Here is a 21,104-nt window from a genome sequence, read left to right on the forward strand (position 1 = left end):
TCTGGTGCAGTGTATGACTGCCCGCCCAAATGCAAGACTCATTTCCATATAAAGAATGAATTTTACTTAGATTTCATATAAAAGAGAAATTTTGTATTTCTATGATTAATCTGCTCTTTCTTCATCTTTACTTTACTCTCCTAAATGATGTCAACATGGGAATGAATAATCAGCTGGATACTATGGGTTTTGCCAAATCAGGACCCTAACATTTTAGGCTAAATAGATCTTCATTAACGCTTATTAGTTAGGTTATCAGCAATGTTTAATGCACATTTTCTTTTCTTGGTATTACATTTAGAAATTCTTGTGACATTTACAAATAGACAAAAAAGAAAAGGGAAAATTTGAAAATTTGTATAATAAAAACATTAGTTAATATGAGAGAAAATTAAAATTCAATGCCAAATACAGATTTCCCCCATAATACGCTTCTCCTTAATTTAAAATGTTTTACATAAAATTTACCCAAAACGTGTGCCCTTGGATCATGAAATTATGTGTCTTACTTTTCATTTCTATTTGTGACCCAGTCTTTTGATCCCCTGAGTTATCAACATTTCAGTTCCCCAACCCTTATTCTGTGTGGCTGGTATTTCTGTTTTAGATTTTTCCCCTTTATTCTTTCTCGTACTTCAGAGCACTGAATCAACAAATTATGTCAAGAGGAAGTTGTAATGAATAGTGTTTTCATATCAACACATCACCACATTGAGGACTGCCTTTGCTGATAAGAGAGTAGCTGTTTGGTGTGAAGTTACTACTTCAATTGAAAAAAAAAAATCTTGCCTTCATTCTTGGGCTTTGAAATATATATACCTATGAGATAATTAGAGGGAGGGGAGGAAGGGAGGAAGGAAGAGAGAAAAAAAAACTTGTTTCCAGTTATATTCTTGGTGCAGTAAAATTCATCATAAGGGTCCAGTTGTTTTGTGTTGTTGTTGTTATTGTTTTCCTCTCAGTGTGAGTGTTTCCTAACAATACACGAAGCAAGGGAACAGAATGTCTATTTCTGTGTGCTGAATAAAAGTTCAGTTTCCAAAACTGGTGTGGGGCGTTTCTGATTAAATCGGCCCAAGCACTGACAATAACCATTTGACAAAACCAGAGATAATATATTTTACAATAGTGGAGTCTATAGGCACCGCTCTTAAATGACTTGAACTGCTTCTTATCAGTCTGTGTCTCTTTGTGCTCTTCTGAACCCTGACAATTTGGCCAGATAGCTCAGCTGCTGTGTGAAGGTTGCTTATTTAATCTCCTTGTCAGGTTAGAAATTCCACTTGTGTCAATTAGTGGAAGGTTGTGAAAATCTTCAATTCCACATGAAACAAGAAGACATTGCCTCCAGAAAAGCTGAGTGTGGCTTTCACAGGAGGCTCACATTTTATAACTGCAGTGTGGCTTTCTTAGTAGGAATGGATTTATTTCCATTAATTAATTTATTTATTCACTTTATATCCCAATTATACCCCCTTCCCAGTCCTCCCCTCACACAGCCCTTCCCTGCATTGCCTCTCCCCTTCTTTTCTGAGAGAGTGGCAGCTACCCTTGATATTCCCCCCATCCTGGCAGATCAAGTCATTGCATTTTTTTAACCCGGTGTTCAGCTGGTTCCTGTCCTTATTTAACTGATATTAGAGTGATGTTCTGCCATTTGTAAAAGAGCTTGCAGAGTTTGATTGCTGGTTTGCATTTAGAGTCACTTCTTAACTGGGGGCTTTCTACTAAAGGCACTTAGTAAAGACATAAAGACATAATACTTTACCAGGTCACTTTCAGTTTTTTGCAGTTGAATAGATTGTGATGGACTGTATGAATGTGGGTGACTTCCAGTAAAAACACACTCTCTCTCTCTCTCTCTCTCTCTCTCTCTCTCACACACACACACACACACACACACACACACACACACACACACACACACACCCTAAAATGTCTCACCATACCCATGCATAATTATTGCATGCACTATGAGAAAAGACAGAAGAATGCCTCATCTACAAAACTACCTTGGGAGGATGTCAACATTAGCACTACTAGCTGCTAGTCTATCTATATACGAAACATTCATATACACAGTTACATCTGCTCTAACACATGTCTTTTGCCTCCTTGATGACAACTGTTCCAAAAGAAAACAGTGATATCTCTTGATATGTTTTGATTTGCATTGCCCTAATATTGAGTTCTTTTTCATAAATGTGTTAGAAATTTGTGTGACTTCTTTTGAAAAAAAATATATCTGTTTTCTTCCTTTTTGTGTTCCATGTTCTTTCTAGTGGGTTGCATGGGTTCCTTACACACTTTGCATAGTGATCCACTGTTGGATATTAGTTCACAAATACTTTCTCCCATTTTAAATTAACTATCATTTTGTTGATTATTCTCCATGCTATGCAAAAACTTTATTAGTCACATTTGACTTGTCCATTTTTGTCCTTCTTATCTGAGCTTTTCCTTTAAAATGTTGAATGTGGCTGTTGTCTATTAAAACAAACCTTTCACCGTGTATCCTAGGCAGACTTTATGGTTGTGCCTCAGGTTCTCAAGGGCTGGCAACACAGGCATGCACTACAAACCTGGTTCACAGCCAATATTAATAAATTTTGCTCTTCTTTTCATTCTAGATATTTTGCACTTTTATATCTTAAGGCTTTGGTTCGTTTTTTAGTTAAAGGCGACAGTTTAATTTGATTTCATTTTGATGGCTTATCCTGTAATCTCATAATTGGTCTCTAACTATTCATATGTATCATATGTATTACTCCAACAACATTACCTTGTAGTTCAGGATAAGGAACACTTGAAACTCATATTTTGTCTCCAGAATTTAGCATGAGACAAGTGCTTAAAGAGTGGGAAACTGTGAACATGAAGTGTTGCCAAGAATAATACAAACAATTATAAAACCAGGAGGGGAAACAACAGAGACCAGTCCAAAGAGAGTCCAATCTCCATGTCCTTAGTGGATATTCAAGACAGACACACTAGGGGAAATGGACTTCTCTTTGCTATGAGCCCATGAAAACTTCCTATGTCTGCAAAGGCTATCAAAGAACAAAACATTTCTGCTCATATTTTCCATAGTCCTTATTTACCCCTTATTATTGCCTCCTGTTCTCTAGTTCAAGTTGTGAGTATGTGAAGTTTCATTATCATTGTTAATGGGAGAGGCTGGGTACCAGGGCTCAAGAGCTCCTGGGTTTCCTCTTCAAGCATATCTCTGTAACACAGTGGGGTTTTCTAAGATAACAGAGGTCAGGAGAAAATGGATAATGTTCATAGAAAAGCAAGCAAGGAAGACACCCTTGAATAGTAATCAAGGCCCTTGGTCCTGTGAAGGCTCTACGCCCCAATATAGGGGAATGCCAGGACCAGGAATGGGAGTGGGTGGGTTGGGGAGCAGGGGGAGGGGAGAGGGGAGAGGGGATTTTTGGAGGGGAAACTAGGAAAGGGGATAAAATTTGAAATGTAAATAAAGAAAATAATAAAAAAGAAAAAATATATTTGATATATATTTTAGATAGATAGATAGATAGATAGATAGATAGATAGATAGATAGATAGATACATAGATAGATACATAGATAGATACATAGATAGATAGATAGATAAAAGAAAAGAGTGATGGATACTTGAGGCAAGAGAAATTAGACTAAAGTCTCTGAGATACTAGACAACAAGCAGAAAATCAAGGGGCATTTGTGAGGAAAAATTAGAACAATACAAAAAACTATAAAACATAGTATATGTCTATGCTGTAAATTAAACCCCTATTTAACTTCTTTTTCTGAGAAATGGATGTCAGGGAAGGTTGCTGACGGAATAGCCACTTACTATCTCACCACTTATCACAAAGCTGCAGAAGTCAATTACCAGGAAGTCAAAGTGAATACCTTGTTTCTGAACTCTCACTTCCTCTTTGGTATTTTATTCTTGAATGGTTTTAACTGAAATAGAATGGCATGACTTTTACCCTCACTTCCTTCCCTCCAGCATGCCCCAACTGCTTTATATAATAAATATTTCACATTAATCCTTGCAAGAAACAAAAGTAATCAAAACACAGAATTGAGATGACAGTAAATATCATTTATTAGATAAAAGCTAGATGCCCAAAGGTCTTCATCATTTCCCCACAATTGACAGTTTTTCTCTAGGGGACATATAACCTTTGTGCATAGACAATAGCAGAAAAGGGGCTTAGTGGTACTTGTGAGCCAGGGCAGCAGCCACTCCAGCCACCACCTTCTGGAAGGCAGCCTGTGCAGCGGGGGTGAAATCCTTGCCCAGGTGGTGGCCCAGCACAATCACGATCATATTGCCCAGGAGCTGTGGGAAGATGGAAGAACCATCAACATAACTGTAGAGCAAAAATACCAGATACTGCAGGCTTATTTATAAAGACATTTGTTTGCAACCTTAAACTGCTGACAAATTATTATAAGAATCCTATGTCAAACAGAATTTATATGTAAAATATATTCTTCCCCTGTCACCCTGGCATAAAAGCCAATTATGCTACTATTCTTGAGAGCTATGAGAAGAAACAGGGACATATCTTCCTTGTCCTCTGAGTAAGTTACAAGGCAATATTTAAAAAGACAAACAAAAGTAGATCAAAGAAGAAGAAATGAACTGAGGGAAAGGAAAGGATTAGAGAAAGAGAGAGGAGAGAGAGAAGGACTGGGAGGAAAGGAGGAGGGGAAGCTGATATCAGGATGGGAAGTAAATAACCAGCTTAATTAATTTAGTAAAATGCAACTGGAAATTAAAAGCTTACCAAAGAAAGAGGAAATGACAACACAGAACAGAGTGAGGGGGAGCAGCGATTCTGAGTAGAGAATAAAATATCCAAACTCTTGTCAACACTCCACACACAGTCATGGAGACTGCTCCCTAGAATCGCTTCCCCTTTCCTTCTGATAGGAAGGTTGAGCAGAATAGCCAGGGGAAGGAAACCCAGGAGGTGCCCATCAGACTCACCCTGAAGTTCTCAGGATCCACATGCAGCTTGTCACAGTGGAGCTCACTGAGGCTGGCAAAGGTGCCCTTGAGGCTGTCCAAGTGATTCAGGCCATCGTTAAAGGCAGTTATCACTTTCTTGCCATGGGCCTTCACTTTGGCATTACCCATGATAGCAGAGGCAGAGGATAGGTCTCCAAAGCTATCAAAGTACCGCTGGGTCCAAGGGTAGACAACCAGCAGCCTAAAAAGGGAAACATAGACAGGGGACACTCAAAGTTAGTGCCTGCTGGAAAGCAGACCTCTGTCTCCAAGCACCCAACTTCTACTTGTGAGCTGCCTTGTAACCTGGATACCAACCTGCCCAGGGCCTCACCACCAACTTCATCGGCGTTCACCTTTCCCCACAGGCCAGAGACAGCAGCCTTCTCAGCATCAGTCAGGTGCACCATGATGTCTGTTTCTGAGGTTGCAAGTCAACACAACAGAATCAGAAGCAAACGTAAGAAGCAACTGACCCTGCTCAGCTTTATATACCCAATGCTGGCTCCTGCCCACTCTGTCCTCTCTGAGCAGATTGGCCAATGCCAGGGTGTTACCCTGCAGGGTGAGGCTTCAGAGATGACAACCATATCTACACAGGGTGGCTATGGCCCAGGCTTAAGACATTTGAGTTCTGGGTCTCACTCTGAGTAGTGTCTGTTCTTATCCTTGCAGCTAATTCTGTTTCTATAACATCTTCTTTAAATACTGTATTTTTCAATTCTTGCACCAATAACATAGCTTGTCTGTTCAATATTATCTCTTCAATATTGTTTACTACACAAATAAAAAATTAAAACACATTATACATAAGAAAATTTGCCTGTTCTGTTTTGTTTTGATCTGGGTATGTTGGTTCGTTTTCTTTTAGTTTGAGTGCACAAGAGGATCACCCCAATTATGGAACATAAGAAAAGAAGACAAAATAATCATTTTTCTATTGTTTTTCTAACTATTTTTCTTCATGTTTTGAAGAAACCTTCAGGTAGGAAAATAAATATATATTCATTTCTTTCATACTTGTTTGGTTTGTTTCCTTCATTCTTTAATTTGTTAATTTAGTCACATGATTTATGGGAAGTAGCACACAAGTGAATTGATCACGTCTTGGACATTGCTCTCTCTTTTAGTTTTTGGGAGCCAGAGAAGGAAACACAGAACTCTCAATTTGGAAAAAATAAAAAAGAAATACAAAGCTACTTATAACCCTAAGATTAGTGGCAATATTCAGAGATAAAGAAAGAGGGAGGGAAAGAAGTGAGAAAGGTTTTCCTAGTGACAGGTAAACCCAGTGAAGGGATCTTGAAAGATATTCTCCCTGTGTTAAGTGTTGAAGAGTTTTCTTCCTCTCTCTCTCTCTCTCTCTCTCTCTCTCTCTCTCTCTCTCTCTCTCTCTCTCTCTCTCTCTCTCTCTCTCTCCTTCTCTCACTAATTCAGTCGCTCATTCTGCTGCTTCCTGGGCACTGTGTATACTGCATATGTTTTAGAATCATTTTTTTACTTCATAGTCCCCACCTATTCCCATTTGTACTCTATATTTTTCATTACTCTTAAATTATTTAATTTTATCTTCATTCCTTTTCAATCTTGTTTTGTCCTCTAAACTCTCACATAAAATGTCCTAAACTTTTCATGCTAAGAACTTCTGGTGTGCTTTTCCTTCTTGGTATTAAAAACCATGGGAAGCCTTAAATAAGCTCTGAGGTTCACACAAGGAGAAGGTACAAAAGTGGGAGGAGAAGGACCTGGGAAGAGAAGCTTCTGTGTGAGATGATGAGGGAGGCACTTAGGGATGAGAATGACTCAGGGCATGAAAGAGATATGTGAAAATAAGAAGGGAACTTCCCCTGTGAAGGGAAGAAGCAACATGCACTACTGAGTAGTGAATTACCTCAGCTCGCTCTCTCTCTCTCTCTCTCTCTCTCTCTCTCTCTCTCTCTCTCTCTCTCTCTCTCTCTCTCGCTCTCTCTCTCTCTCTCTCTCTCTCTCTCTCTCTCTCTCTCCTTTCTCTCTCTCTCCTTTCTCTCTCTCTCTCCTTTCTCTCTCTCTCTCCTTTCTCTCTCTCTCCTCTCTCTCTCCTTTCTCTCACTCTCCTTTCTCTCTCTCATCTCCCTCTCTCTTTCTCTTTCTCTTTCTCCCTCCTTCCCTCACTCCCTCCCTCCCTCCCTCCCTCCCTCCCTCCCTCCCTCCCTCCCTCTCTCCCTCTCTGTGAGCCCCTATGAATCCTGCTTACTTGTTTAGTCAGTCTGTTCTCACAGAGTCCTTAATACCTGACTCCTACAATTCTTCCTCGTCCTCTTCCTTGGGATCCAGCTGCTCTGCCTAGTGTTTGGCTGTGGGTCTCTGTGTCTGCTCCTATCCGTTGCTGGATGATGATCTCCAACGATAACTGAACTGGGCACCAATCAATCAATGAGTACATGAGAATATCATCAGGCATCATTTCATTGACTTTTTAAAAAAAGTTTTTGCCTGTCTTGTTCAATCATGGGTCTCTAGGCTGAATACCTCTGGTTCTTACATCCTGACTAATTTTTCTTTTTCATTTTTTATTAGGTATTTAGCTCATTTACATTTCCAATGCTATACCAAAAGTCCCCCATACCGACCCACCCCCACTCCCCTACCCACCCACTCCCCCTTTTTGGCCCTGGCGTTCCCCTGTACTGGGGCATATAAAGTTTGCGTGTCCAATGGGCCTCTCTTTACAGTGATGGCCGACTAGGCCATCTTTTGATACATATGCAGCTAGAGTCAAGAACTCCAGGGTACTGGTTAGTTCATAATGTTGTTCCACCTGGGGGGTTGCAGATCCCTTTAGCTCCTTGGGTACTTTCTCTAGCTCCTCCATTGGGAGCCCTGTGATCCATCCACCTGCTGACTGTGATCATTCACTCCTGTTTTTGCTAGGCCCCGGCATAATCTCACAAGAGACAGCTACATCTGGGTCCTTTCGATAAAATCTTGCTAGTGTATGCAATGGTGTCAGCGTTTGGATGCTGATTATGGGGTGGATCCCTGGATATGGCAATCACTAGATGGTCCATCCTTTCGTCTCAGCTCCAGACTTTGTCTCTGTATCTCCTTCCATGGGTGTTTTGTTCTCACTTCTAAGGAGGGGCATAGTGTCCACACTTCAGTCTTCATTTTTCTTGAGTTTCATGTGTTTAGGAAATTGTATCTTATATCTTGGGTATCCTAGGTTTTGGACTAATATCCAGTTATCAGTGAGTACATATTGTGTGAGTTCCTTTGTGAATGTGTTACCTCACTCAGGATGATGCCCTCCAGGTCCATCCATTTGGCTAAGAATTTCATAAATTCATTCTTTTTAATAGCTGAGTAGTACTCCATTGTGTAGATGTACCACATTTTCTGTATCCATTCCTCTGTTGAGGGGGATCTGGGTTCTTTCCAGCTTCTGGCTATTATAAATAAGGCTGCTATGAACATAGTGGAGCATGTGTCCTTCTTACCAGTTGGGGCATCTTCTGGATATATGGCCAGGACAGGTATTGCGGGATCCTCTGGTAGTACTATGTCCAATTTTCAGAGGAACCGCCAGACTGATTTCCAGAGTGGTTGTACAAGCTTGCAATCCCACCAACAATGGAGGAGTGTTCCTCTTTCTCCACATCCACTTCAGCATCTGCTGTCACCTGAATTTTTGATCTTAGCCAGTCTGGTTGGTGTGAGGTAGAATCTCAGGGTTGTTTTGATTTGCATTTCCCTGATGATTAAGGATGTTGAACATTTTTTCAGGTGCTTCTCTGCCATTCGATATCCCTCAGGTGAGAATTCTTTGTTCAGTTCTGAGCCCCATTTTTAAATGGGGTTATTTGATTTTCTGAAGTCCACCTTCTTGAGTTCTTTATATATGTTGGATATTAGTCCCCTATCTGATTTAGGATAGGTAAAGATCCTTTCCCAATCTGTTGGTGTTCTTTTTGTCTTATTGACGGTGTCTTTTGCCTTGCAGAAACTTTGGAGTTTCATTAGGTCCCATTTGTCAATTCTTAATCTTACAGCACAAGCCATTGCTGTTCTGTTCAGAAATTTTTTCCCTGTGCCCATATCTTCAAGGCTTTTCCCCACTTTCTCCTCTATAAGTTTCAGTGTCTCTGGTTTTATGTGAAGTTCCTTGATCCATTTAGATTTGACTTTAGTACAAGGAGATAAGTATGGATCGATTCGCATCCTTCTACATGATAACAACCAGTTGTGCCAGCACCAATTGTTGAAAATGCTGTCTTTCTTCCACTGGATGGTTTTAGCTCCCTTGTCAAAGATCAAGTGACCATAGATGTGTGGGTTCACTTCTGGGTCTTCAATTCTATTCCATTGGTCTACTTGTCTGTCTCTATACCAGTACCATGCAGTTTTTATCACAATTGCTCTGTAGTAAAGCTTTAGGTCAGGCATGGTGATTCCACCAGAGGTTCTTTTATCCTTGAGAAGAGTTTTTGCTATCCTAGGTTTTTTGTTATTCCAGATGAATTTGCAAATTGTTCCTTCTAATTCGTTGAAGAATTGAGTTGGAATTTTGATAGGGATTGAATTGAATCTGTAGATTGCTTTTTGCAAGATAGCCATTTTTACAATGTTGATCCTGCCAATCCATGAGCATGGGAGATCTTTCCATCTTCTGAGATCTTCTTTAATTTCTTTCTTCAGAGACTTGAAGTTTTTATCATACAGATCTTTCACTTCCTTAGTTAGAGTCATGCTGAGATATTTTATATTATTTGTGACTATTGAAAAGGGTGTTGTTTCCCTAATTTCTTTCTCAGCCTGTTTATTCTTTGTGTAGAGAAAGGCCATTGACTAGTTTTAGTTTATTTTATATTCAGCTACTTCACCGAAGCTGTTTATCAGGTTTATGAGCTCTCTGGTGGAATTTTTAGGGTCACTTATATATATACTATCATATCATCTGCAAAAAGTGATATTTTGACTTCCTCTTTTCCAATTTGTATTCCCTTGATCTCCTTTTGTTGTCGAATTGCTCTGGCTAATACTTCAAGTACTATGTTGAAAAGGTAGGGAGAAAGTGGGCAGCCTTGTCTAGTCCCTGATTTTAGTGGGATTGCTTCCAGCTTCTCTCCATTTACTTTGATGTTGGCTACTGGTTTGCTGTAGATTGCTTTTATCATGTTTAGGCATGGGCCTTGAATTCCTGATCTTTCCAAGACTTTTATCATGAATGGGTGTTGGATCTTGTCAAATGCTTTTTCTGCATCTAATGAGATGATCATGTGGTTTTTGTCTTTGAGTTTGCTTATATAATGGATTACATTGATGGATTTTTGTATATTAAACCATCCCTGCATCCCTGGAATAAAACCTACTTGGTCAGGATGGATGATTGCTTTAATGTGTTCTTGGATTCGGTTGGCGAGAATTTTATTGAGGATTTTTGCATCGATATTTATAAGGGAAATTGGTCTGAAGTTCTCTATCTTTGTTGGATCTTTCTGTAGTTTAGGTATCAGAGTAATTGTGGCTTCATAAAATGAGTTGGGTAGAGTACCTTCTACTTCTATTTTGTGAAATAGTTTGTGCAGAACTGGAATTAGATCTTCTTTGAAGGTCTGATAGAACTCTGCACTAAACCCATCTGGTCCTGGGCTTTTTTTGGCTGGGAGACTATTAATAACTGCTTATATTTCTTTAGGGGATATGGGACTGTTTAGATGGTCAAATTGATCCTGATTCAACTTTGGTACCTGGTATCTGTCCAGAAATTTCTCCGTTTCGTCCAGGTTTTCCAGTTTTGTTGAGTATAACCTTTTGTAGAAGGATCTGATGGTGTTTTGGATTTCTTCAGGATCTGTTGTTATGTCTCCCTTTTCATTTCTGATTTTGTTAATTAGGATTTTGTCGCTGTGCCCTCTAGTGAGTCTAGCTAAGGGTTTATCTATCTTGTTGATTTTCTCAAAGAACCAACTCCTCATTTGGTTAATTCTTTGAATAGTTCTTCTTGTTTCCACTTGGTTGATTTCACCCCTGAGTTTGATTATTTCCTGCCATCTACTCCTCTTGCGTGAATTTGCTTCCTTTTTTTCTAGAGCTTTTAGATGTGTTGTCAAGCTGCTAGTATGTGCTCTCTCCCGTTTCTTCTTGGAGGCACTCAGAGCTATGAGTTTCCCTCTTAGAAATGCTTTCATTGTGTCCCATAGGTTTTGGTACGTTGTAGCTTCATTTTCATTAAACTCTAAAAAGTCTTTAATTTCTTTCTTTATTCCTTCCTTGACCAAGGTATCATTGAGAAGAGTGTTGTTCAGTTTCCACGTGAATGTTGACTTTCCATTATTTATGTTATTGTTGAAGATCAGTCTTAGGCTGTGGTGGTCTGATAGGATGCATGGGACAATTTCAATACTTTTGTATCTGTTGAGGCCTGTTTTGAGACCTATTATATGGTCAATTTTGGAGAAGGTCCCGTGAGGTGCTCAGAAGAAGGTATATCCTTTTGTTTTAGGATAAAATGTTCTGTAGATATCTGTCACGTCCATTTGTTTCATAACTTCTGTTAGTTTCACTGTGTCCCTGTTTAGTTTCTGTTTCCACGATCTGTCCATTGATGAAAGTGGTGTGTTGAAGTCTCCCACTACTATTGTGTGAGGTGCAATGTGTGCTTTGAGCTTTACTAAAGTATCTTTAATGAATGTGGCTGCCCTTGCATTTGGAGCGTAGATATTCAGAATTGAGAGTTCCTCTTGGAGGTTTTTACCTTTGATGAGTATGAAGTGTCCCTCCTTGTCTTTTTTGATAACTTTGGGTTGGAAGTCGATTTTATCCGATATTAGAATGGCTACTCCACCTTGTTTCTTCAGACCATTTGCTTGGAAAATTGTTTTCCAGCCTTTCACTCTGAGGTAGTGTCTGTCTTTTTCCCTGAGATGGGTTTCCTGTAAGCAGCAGAATGTTGGGTCCTGTTTGTGTAGCCAGTCTGTTAGTCTATGTCTTTTTATTGGGAAATTGAGTCCATTGATATTAAGAGATATTAAGGAAAAGTAATTGTTTCTTCCTATTATTTTTGTTGTTAGAGTTGGCATTCTGTTCTTGTGGCTGTCTTCTTTTTGGTTTGTTGAGGGATTACTTTCTTGCTTGTTCTAGGGCGTGATTTCTGTCCTTGTATTGCTTCTTTTCTGTTATTATCCTTTGAAGGGCTGGATTCGTGGAGAGATAATGTGTGAATTTGGTTTTGTTGTGGAATACGTTGGTTTCTCCATCTATGGTAATTGAGAATTTGGCCGGGTATAGTAGCCTGGGCTGGCATTTGTGTTCTCTTAGTGTCTGTATAACATCTGTCCAGGCTCTTCTGGCTTTCATAGTCTCTGTGAAAAGTCTGGTGTAATTCTGATAGGCCTTCCTTTATATGTTATTTGACCTTTCTCCCTTACTCCTTTTAATATTCTCTCTTTATTTAGTGCATTTGTTGTTCTGATTATTATGTGTTGGGAGGAATTTCTTTTCTGGTCCAGTTTATTTGGAGTTTTGTAGGCTTCTTGTATGATCATGGGCATCTCTTTCTTTATGTTTGGGAAGTTTTCTTCTATTATTTTGTTGAAGATATTAGCTGGCCCTTTAAGTTGAAAATCTTCATTCTCATCAACTCTTATTATCCGTAGGTTTGGTCTTCTCATTGTGTCCTGGATTTCCTGGATATTTTGAGTTAGGATCCTTTTGCATTTTGTATTTTCTTTGACTGTTGTGTTGATGTTCTCTATGGAATCTTCTGCACCTGAGATTCTCTCTTCCATTTCTTGTATTCTGTTGCTGATGCTCGCATCTATGGTTCCAGATCTCTTTCCTAGGGTTTCTATCTTCAGCGTTGCCTTGCTTTGGGTTTTCTTTATTGTATCTACTTCCCTTTTTAGTTCTAGTATGGTTTTGTTCATTTCCATCATCTGTTTGGATGTGTTTTCCTGTTTTTCTTTAAGGACTTCTACCTGTTTGGTTGTGTTTTCCTGCTTTTCTTTAAGGGCCTGTAACTCTTTAGCAGTGCTCTCCTGTAATTCTTTAAGTGATTTGAGAAAGTCCTTCTTGATGTCCTCTATCATCATCATGAGAAATGTTTTTAAATCTGGGTCTAGATTTTCGGTTGTGTTGGGGTGCCCAGGACTAGGTGGGGTGGGAGTGCTGCGTTCTGATGATGGTGAGTGGTCTTGATTTCTGTTAGTAGGATTCTTACGTTTGCCTTTCACCATCTGGTAATCTCTGAAGCTAGCTGTTATAGTTGTCTCTGGTAAGAGCTTGTTCTTCAGGTGACTCTGTTAGCCTCTATAAGCAGACCTGGGAGGCTAGCTCTCTCCTTAATTTCAGTGGGCAGAGTATTCTCTGCAGGCAAGCTCTCTTCTTGCAGGGAAGGTACCCAGATATCTGTTGTTCGAACCTGCCTCCTGGCAGAAATTGTGTTCCACTCACTAGAGGTCTTAGGATCCCGTTGGGAATCCTGTGTGGGCTCTTGCGGGTGTCAGGCGATTCCGATGGCAAGGCACTCCAGTGCTCGAGTGGAGTGGAAGGGACTTGTGGCCCGGGTCAGGCCCGGGTAGTCTGCTTCCCTATTTCCTGCAGTCTCAGGTTCCGCTCGATTGGATTGTGGCAGACGCTGTGTTCCACTCACCAGAGGTCTTAGGATCCCGTGGGGAATCCTGTGTGGGCCCTTGCGGGTGTTGGTCGACTCCGCTGGCGAGGTATCCCGGTGCTCGAGAGGGGCGGGAGGGACTTGTGCTGCCTGATTTTTATGAAGATTTTAGTATGCTCAGGAATGTAAGATTAAGATTCTTGAAGTGAATCTGGAGTAGTTCTGTATCTGTCCTACAAGCCTGTGATGTATTGGGACTTCCCCAGAAGTGAAGAGGTCTCAGTACCTATGCACAGCTCCATGTACAGGAAAAAATAGATGGATATAAGAGAGCATTTGCACTCAGCCTGACACAACAAACCATCTATACACATCCATATATGTGTGCAATAATACTGATGAAAAGAGAATTTGAAGGAGAGTTGTGAGAGTTATTTGAGGTTGTTTGGGGATAGAGAGGAGGAAGAAACATTATAATTAAATTATAATCTCAAAAACAAAGAAACAAAAGCTATAAAATAAACATAACATATTCAGTGTAGTTTGTTATTTATACATGTCAGTGTATAACAGCAGAGTTACTATGAATGTACACTGGCACAGATCATTGTTATGTTCTGTTTACCAGGTAAATAAAAAAACAATAGGAACACAGTATAAATATAAATAAATCTATACAAATTAGAATCTCTTAAAGCCCTCATAACTTCATATATGACAAGAATGGTGGCGAAATGAGCAGTTCTGCTTACTGGGAAGGCTTCTGTGATGGTTTCCTGTGTACTACTTCACTGGCTACTGTAGTATTTATGTTAGAGCTGCAATATGGTTGATGGTATTATTCCTCAGATTAAACTCCAGCCACAAAAGTTTTAAGACCACCTAAGTACTTCTGTGATTATAAAAAGAAGTGGCCATATCAGCCTAATTTAGCCTTGTATATAAGGGAGACTATGAGATAGATGATTCTTGGGTTTTTGAAAGTCTCAGTTCTGATCATGATTTCTTTTCAATATTTTTATCTGTGTGAAATGACAATCAAAATTGTTAACTAGCCTAAACATGTACCTCCATCAAATAATTAACTCTTTCATCTTGAAAATGTAATTATCAGTTTATAATTGATTAAAATATATTTTTACATTATACATAAAAACTTATAAAGTGTATAATATGGTTTTAGACAGAACTATAAACTAGCTTATAACACTGCCACTATCGTTCCTAAGGAGAAAATCACATAGACTTCCAGGTTCTTATCACATATCACCATAGATTCAACAGTCAAGGAAAGCTGTCTGAAAGCTGTGGTTTTTTTTTTTTTTTTTTTTTTTTTTTTTTTTTTTTTTTGACAGTGAAGAAATGTTTTATTCTTCATTCATAGAATTGCTATTTTAAAAATAACTGTATGAACAATGGTATCAAAAGGCATGTTAACCTGGATTAGTGGAGGTGGATTTCTTTTTTTTTTTAATATTTTTTATTACATATTTTCCTCAATTACATTTCCAATGCTATCCCAAAAGTCCCCCATACCCTTGTGTGTACATTGCTGAGTAAAGTGACGATTGCATACGCTGTGATGATTGATGGCTGTCAAGATATGAGACTCCTTTTCTTTCTTTTTTTTTCTTGGGGGGGGCAGGAGGTTTGAGACAGGGTTTCTCTGTGTAGCCCTGGCTGTCCTGGATCACACTCTGTAGACCAGGCTGGCCTCAAACTCAGAAATCTGCCTGCCTCTGCCTCCCGAGTGCTGGGATTAAAGGAGTGTGCCACCAACGCCTGGCATGAGACTCCTTTTCATATAAATGATAAATTATACCTCATATTTCAGACCAAAGCAACACTATATCATTCATCCATGCTTAATTCAAGTTCCCTTATCTTTTTCCTTATTGAGTCAGCAAAGGAAAACCATAAAGAGATTCTATCTAATTTGCCAAGTCTGGGCATTTAAAACTTCCCCTCTGGATAGCTATTCATGGATGTCTATTAATTTAGTGATCATAGAGCTTTACTAAATATTTCTTTCTTTTAAAAATATTAGGAGAATTTGAAGAATACAGGTAACAGTAGAAACAGCCTGATGATAAGAAGAACAAGTAATGTTATGGACCTTGTGCTGTGTTACTACGATAAACTCATTGTTGGCTTAAAGACTTTTGCCCAAAATAATGCATGAACAGATTAGCTTGCTAAGTGGATAACAATAAAGTCATGCTCCTTTTAAATCATTAGAATCTTTCCCATTATAAGCCCCTACTTTGACTTTCCTGGGTTAGCAGCATTTCTCTCTCCCTTCCCCTTCCTCTGTGTGGAACTGTATGTGTATGTGTATGTGTATGTTGAACTGCATGTTCCTCTTCTCAAGTCACCTTACATACCTCTCTTTTTCACTTTCTTGTGTCCTAACCCTTATTTTGTCTGGACTGATGAAACTTTCTGCATTTGTTTCCATTTCCATGATATTTAATATTATTCATTCTCTGATCAGTGTCCATTGAGAGGGCTTGTAAACAAAAAAGCTAAACTACACTGTTAAGTCCCTTCCTGTTTGTGTACCTAACAAGATATGTGGTACACTTATCAATAGAGTATTGAGATGAATATAATTGAATGCTAGTTTATTTTCATTTTTGGTACTCTAGTTAAGTAACTCAACAAATATTTCTATCACGATGAGACAGTCAGCAGTAATATTTTTGTATCAACACATCAGCACATTGCATGATCTGGCTGCTGACAGATACAGCTAACTATTGGGTGTGTACTTAGCATATAACTTTTAAAACACATATGCAAAGTGTATTTGTTTCTTAGGAAAGTAGTGGGGAAGAACTTTGCATACATGCCTCCAGCTACAGTTCATCCAGAGGGTAACATTCAACCAGGCCTCTGACAGTTCTTCCAGATCCAGAGAGCAACTTTCGACTAGACCCTATGGTACCAGTACCTGGAAGCACCATGGGAAAAGCCACCAGCACTGTCTGCCTCAGAGAAAACAAAACTAATACATTTTAATTAGGATTCAGTCGAGGAATGCAACTGTGAAATGATGTCTACTACCAACTAACTCTCTATAAACCAAGATCTATTACTGATCTTCATTAAGTCAAGAAAAAACAGGCAAGGGTTCTACCTACTGCAAAAAGAATTGCTCATCCTATCTTTATGGCTAGGCAAAAGTCTTACATAAATTATGAGACAGTTATAAAAAATTCAGTTCTATTTGCAAACAAAAGATACTGCTCTGAGAACACTAAGATATGGGTTTTAGACCATTGGATATTGCATTCAGAGAGGACCATATTTTATAAATACTGCTTGGCTTCTTAGTAATAATAAATAAGGATTATAAATATGCACGAAATACCTGGCCACACAACTACCTTTATGGGTCCTATATTTTGTTCTTGATGGTTTATAATTTCTCACCATACTCTAACTCTTTACTTCGTTTGGAGCTGCATTTTTATGACTCATGACAATGACTCAAACTCATAATATTTGGTGTATTTTATTCTGTACCTACACAAACCATTCTGTAATTAAAGGCCACTTATTATATGTAGTCATTTCAAAATCTCACTAAAACTGTACCAGAGAGTAGCGTAAAGAACACTTGGAACACACATTTTATTTCCGGAATTGTGCATAACCTGGTGGTTATGGAAAGAAAAACAAATCAAGGGTATATTACCTATTGTGTTAACTCTAGTAACTCCATATAAATAAAAGCAGTCCAACTGTATGAAGGAGAGATTAGATCCCAACCCACACTGGATATTCAAGATAGATTTATTGAAAAAAAAATGCTTCCATTTACAGGGTATTATGGAAATTTCATAAGACCCCAGTAATGAGCCTTAAAAACTAGATATTCTTATTCTCTCTAGACTTATATTTCTCTCATTCTTAACTCCGAACTCAAGCCAGAGTATGATGTGAGGTGTAAAGGTCCCAGGCAAAGTGCCATTTGAAATCTCATAGTGACTATTGACTGTGCAGGCATGGTATGACAAACAGGGCACTTCTATTCTCTCCTTAATCATACCTCTATTGCTATTGGAGCTGTCTAAGGCAACAGGATTTATGAAAAGATAAATAATGTTGCTTGGTAAACACAGAGGGAAAAGTTTAGAGAATAATGGTAATTTTACAAAAGAAAAATTATTGGCTTGAGAACTGTGAAGTGCTGGGTAGGTAAGAGGAAAAAAAGACATTTATGTGGAAGAGTAGAAAAAACAAATAATTTACATAAAATGTAATCATAATGTAGTGTATAAATGAAACCATTTGTTGAATTTTTCTCTGAGTGTTTAGGGCATGGCAATAGGATCTGTGGCTTACTGCTTGCTGTCCCATACATTTGAAGTGTAATTCATTTATTTCCCCAAGGTCAGACCTGAACCCTCACTTCTTTGTATCTTGAAAACTTAGCATAAACCCTTCTATGACACAGACAAATAATTTAAAACATCATTGCAGTGAAATAAATGCTTTTTATTTGTCAGAAGACAGATTTTCAAATGTCTTTATCATTTTGCCAACAACTGACAGATGCTCTCTTGGGAACAATTAACCATTGTTCACAGGCAAGAGCAGGAAAGGGGGTTTAGTGGTACTTGTGAGCCAGGGCAGCGGCCACTCCAGCCACCACCTTCTGGAAGGCAGCCTGTGCAGCGGGGGTGAAATCCTTGCCCAGGTGGTGGCCCAGCACAATCACGATCATATTGCCCAGGAGCTGTGGGAAGATGGAAGAATCATCAACATAACTGTAGAGCAAAAATACCAGATACTGCAGGCTTATTTATAAAGACATTTGTTTGCAACCTTAAACTGCTGACAAATTATTATAAGAATCCTATGTCAAACAGAATTTATATGTAAAATATATTCTTCCCCTGTCACCCTGGCATAAAAGCCAATTATGCTACTATTCTTGAGAGCTATGAGAAGAAACAGGGACATATCTTCCTTGTCCTCTGAGTAAGTTACAAGGCAATATTTAAAAAGACAAACAAAAGTAGATCAAAGAAGAAGAAATGAACTGAGGGAAAGGAAAGGATTAGAGAAAGAGAGAGGAGAGAGAGAAGGACTGGGAGGAAAGGAGGAGGGGAAGCTGATATCAGGATGGGAAGTAAATAACCAGCTTAATTAATTTAGTAAAATGCAACTGGAAATTAAAAGCTTACCAAAGAAAGAGGAAATGACAACACAGAACAGAGTGAGGGGGAGCAGCGATTCTGAGTAGAGAATAAAATATCCAAACTCTTGTCAACACTCCACACACAGTCATGGAGACTGCTCCCTAGAATCGCTTCCCCTTTCCTTCTGATAGGAAGGTTGAGCAGAATAGCCAGGGGAAGGAAACCCAGGAGGTGCCCATCAGACTCACCCTGAAGTTCTCAGGATCCACATGCAGCTTGTCACAGTGGAGCTCACTGAGGCTGGCAAAGGTGCCCTTGAGGCTGTCCAAGTGATTCAGGCCATCGTTAAAGGCAGTTATCACTTTCTTGCCATGGGCCTTCACTTTGGCATTACCCATGATAGCAGAGGCAGAGGATAGGTCTCCAAAGCTATCAAAGTACCGCTGGGTCCAAGGGTAGACAACCAGCAGCCTAAAAAGGGAAACATAGACAGGGGACACTCAAAGTTAGTGCCTGCTGGTAAGCAGACCTCTGTCTCCAAGCACCCAACTTCTTGTGAGCTGCCTTGTAACCTGGATACCAACCTGCCCAGGGCCTCACCACCAACTTCATCGGCGTTCACCTTTCCCCACAGGCCAGAGACAGCAGCCTTCTCAGCATCAGTCAGGTGCACCATGATGTCTGTTTCTGGGGTTGTGAGTCAACACAACTATGTCAGAAGCAAATGTGAGGAGCAACTGATCCTACCTCACCTTATATGCTCTGCCCTGGCTCCTGCCCTCTCTATCCTGTGTGAGCAGATTGGCCCTTACCAGGGTGTGGCTCTACGGAATCAGGCTTCGGTGATGACAAGCATATTTCTCCCTGGATGCTGTGCCACTCACTGGCTTAGGAGTCTCAGCTCTGGGTACTCCCTCTGAATAATGTTTGTCCTTATCTGTGCAGAGAACACTGTCTCTAAAGCATCCTTTTTGGCAACACATTTGCTCAATCAACTACTGAATTGGTTGTTAAAATTAATTTTCCTTTTTTTCTCATTATGCAAATAAGAAATTGAGAAGCAAAGCTTAGAAGAGGATTTCTTTTCTTTGTTTCTCAGTTTGAGTGCATGGATGAATCTCCTTCTCTGTCCACATTGCTCAAGAATGTGGAAAAAACATCTTTAGCATACATGATGATGACTCCATCTTGATTCCAAATATGACTTCTTTCTGGTGTCAACTAAACTTCCTGATAAGAAAATGCATCTTACTTTATTTACTCTTTTTTTTCTTCTCTCATGTGAATGTTTGTGTGGTTTACTTGTATATATGTGTTTTATCAAGTTTTCTGAACACATGTGTGTGGGAGGAGTGTACAAGGAGTTCAATAACTGCCTTCAGAGAATCACCCTTGATTGCTCTATACCTTATTGTTGAGTCAGGATCTCTTAAGTAAACCCTGAGCTCACAAATCTGGTTAGCTTGGATAACCTGCTTTTTCAGGGATTGTCCTGTCTTCCATGCTTTTGAATTAAAGGCAGGCAGCCTTGACCTTTATTTACTGAACCAAGTCCTCAGCACATGCTGCCCATGTGTGTGTATGTGTGTATCTGTGTGTTTGTATGCATGTCCATGTGTATGTCTCTGAGTGTGTCTGTATCTCTGTATATCTGTGAATATGTGTGTGTGTATTTGTATATGTACCTGTGTGTGTGTGTCTGTGTGTCTGTATCTCTGTATATCTGTGTGTCTGTGTGTCTGTGTGTGTATGTATGTGTATTATGCATGTATGTTTGTATGCCTCTCTATTTGTATGTGAACTTACCTCTTTATTTCACTTTTACACATTGCTAAATAATGTTTTAAAATAAGGTACATTTGAATTGAGCATACCCTGTGCAGTAGTGATTCTATTCAATTTTTGGGATCTGCAGATGCAAATGGAGAAATCTCAATTCTAAAGACATAGAAATCAGTATAAAATTATTTAGAACTCAATGTTTTGAAACATTAGTAGACGCGATTGTCTAAAAGTAGAGACTATGTAGCTATACCTGTTTCTCTTTATCTTGATGTGGGAATGTGCCTGGAGCCAAATAGGAAGAAGGTAGAAAGGAATTCTATCAGTAACTAACTGACTGACTCATTCATTCATTTCTTCATTTGTTCATTCATTCAGTCAGTCAGTCAGTTTCTGTGTCTGCTTGACACTAAGTGTACTAAGTGTAAGTATAGTAATATTTTGAATCATTTTCTTCACTTTTTACCCCAAGCTCTGGTTGGATTTTGTTTTGTCAACTTGACACAAGCTAGAGTTATTTGTGAATAAAAAGCACAGTTGAAAAAAAATACTGGCATTTCGTGTGGTGGAGG

General features: G+C 39.2%; 2 protein-coding genes across 2 annotated transcripts, besides 11 other annotated features; both read right to left on the reverse strand.

Annotated features, from left to right (window-relative positions):
- Positions 202 to 1,201: a DNAseI hypersensitive site, noted in NCBI's record as "hypersensitive site HS-3'beta2; observed in mouse spleen; the nucleotide coordinates are approximate for this feature". NCBI's record gives the evidence for it as "EXISTENCE:in vivo cleavage assay evidence [ECO:0001075][PMID:12861010]".
- Positions 619 to 783: an enhancer, noted in NCBI's record as "HS-3'beta2 reporter construct fragment". NCBI's record gives its function as "enhances expression of the Hbb-b2 promoter in transfection assays in MEL cells" and the evidence as "EXISTENCE:reporter gene assay evidence [ECO:0000049][PMID:24817273]".
- On the reverse strand, positions 4,075 to 5,474 carry Hbb-bt (hemoglobin, beta adult t chain). Its single transcript, NM_008220.5, has 3 exons — positions 5,329 to 5,474; positions 4,990 to 5,212; positions 4,075 to 4,335 (listed from the first exon to the last, which is right to left on the reverse strand). The coding sequence occupies exons 1-3, from the start codon at positions 5,418 to 5,420 to the stop codon at positions 4,207 to 4,209; spliced, it is 444 nt and encodes a 147-aa protein (NP_032246.2). The 5' UTR covers positions 5,421 to 5,474; the 3' UTR covers positions 4,075 to 4,206.
- Positions 15,176 to 15,303: a transcriptional cis regulatory region, noted in NCBI's record as "123 bp fragment in the pGL3-123 and pGL3-HS2-123 constructs; includes an EKLF binding motif and part of the B1 retrotransposon". NCBI's record gives its function as "drives reporter gene expression in transient assays in differentiated K562 and MEL erythroleukemia cells" and the evidence as "EXISTENCE:reporter gene assay evidence [ECO:0000049][PMID:21970403]".
- Positions 15,176 to 15,552: a biological region, named in NCBI's record as "B1-559 region downstream of beta(major)-globin gene".
- Positions 15,234 to 15,242: a nucleotide motif, noted in NCBI's record as "nucleotide_motif; EKLF binding motif". NCBI's record gives the evidence for it as "EXISTENCE:sequence similarity evidence [ECO:0000044][PMID:15777845]".
- Positions 15,250 to 15,387: a mobile genetic element.
- Positions 15,441 to 15,552: a transcriptional cis regulatory region, noted in NCBI's record as "112 bp fragment in the pGL3-112 and pGL3-HS2-112 constructs; includes AP-1/NF-E2 and GATA-1 binding motifs". NCBI's record gives its function as "drives reporter gene expression in transient assays in differentiated K562 and MEL erythroleukemia cells" and the evidence as "EXISTENCE:reporter gene assay evidence [ECO:0000049][PMID:21970403]".
- Positions 15,479 to 15,486: a nucleotide motif, noted in NCBI's record as "nucleotide_motif; GATA-1 binding motif". NCBI's record gives the evidence for it as "EXISTENCE:sequence similarity evidence [ECO:0000044][PMID:15777845]".
- Positions 15,497 to 15,506: a nucleotide motif, noted in NCBI's record as "nucleotide_motif; AP-1/NF-E2 binding motif". NCBI's record gives the evidence for it as "EXISTENCE:sequence similarity evidence [ECO:0000044][PMID:15777845]".
- Positions 15,812 to 16,811: a DNAseI hypersensitive site, noted in NCBI's record as "hypersensitive site HS-3'beta1; observed in mouse spleen; the nucleotide coordinates are approximate for this feature". NCBI's record gives the evidence for it as "EXISTENCE:in vivo cleavage assay evidence [ECO:0001075][PMID:12861010]".
- Positions 16,225 to 16,397: an enhancer, noted in NCBI's record as "HS-3'beta1 reporter construct fragment". NCBI's record gives its function as "enhances expression of the Hbb-b1 promoter in transfection assays in MEL cells" and the evidence as "EXISTENCE:reporter gene assay evidence [ECO:0000049][PMID:24817273]".
- On the reverse strand, positions 18,074 to 19,479 carry Hbb-bs (hemoglobin, beta adult s chain). Its single transcript, NM_001201391.1, has 3 exons — positions 19,335 to 19,479; positions 18,999 to 19,221; positions 18,074 to 18,344 (listed from the first exon to the last, which is right to left on the reverse strand). The coding sequence occupies exons 1-3, from the start codon at positions 19,424 to 19,426 to the stop codon at positions 18,216 to 18,218; spliced, it is 444 nt and encodes a 147-aa protein (NP_001188320.1). The 5' UTR covers positions 19,427 to 19,479; the 3' UTR covers positions 18,074 to 18,215.
- Positions 19,480 to 21,104: the final 1,625 nt, after the last annotated feature.

The sequence above is a fragment of the Mus musculus genome, chromosome 7, assembly GCF_000001635.26.
Source record: "Mus musculus strain C57BL/6J chromosome 7, GRCm38.p6 C57BL/6J".
NCBI lineage: Eukaryota > Metazoa > Chordata > Mammalia > Rodentia > Muridae > Mus > Mus musculus.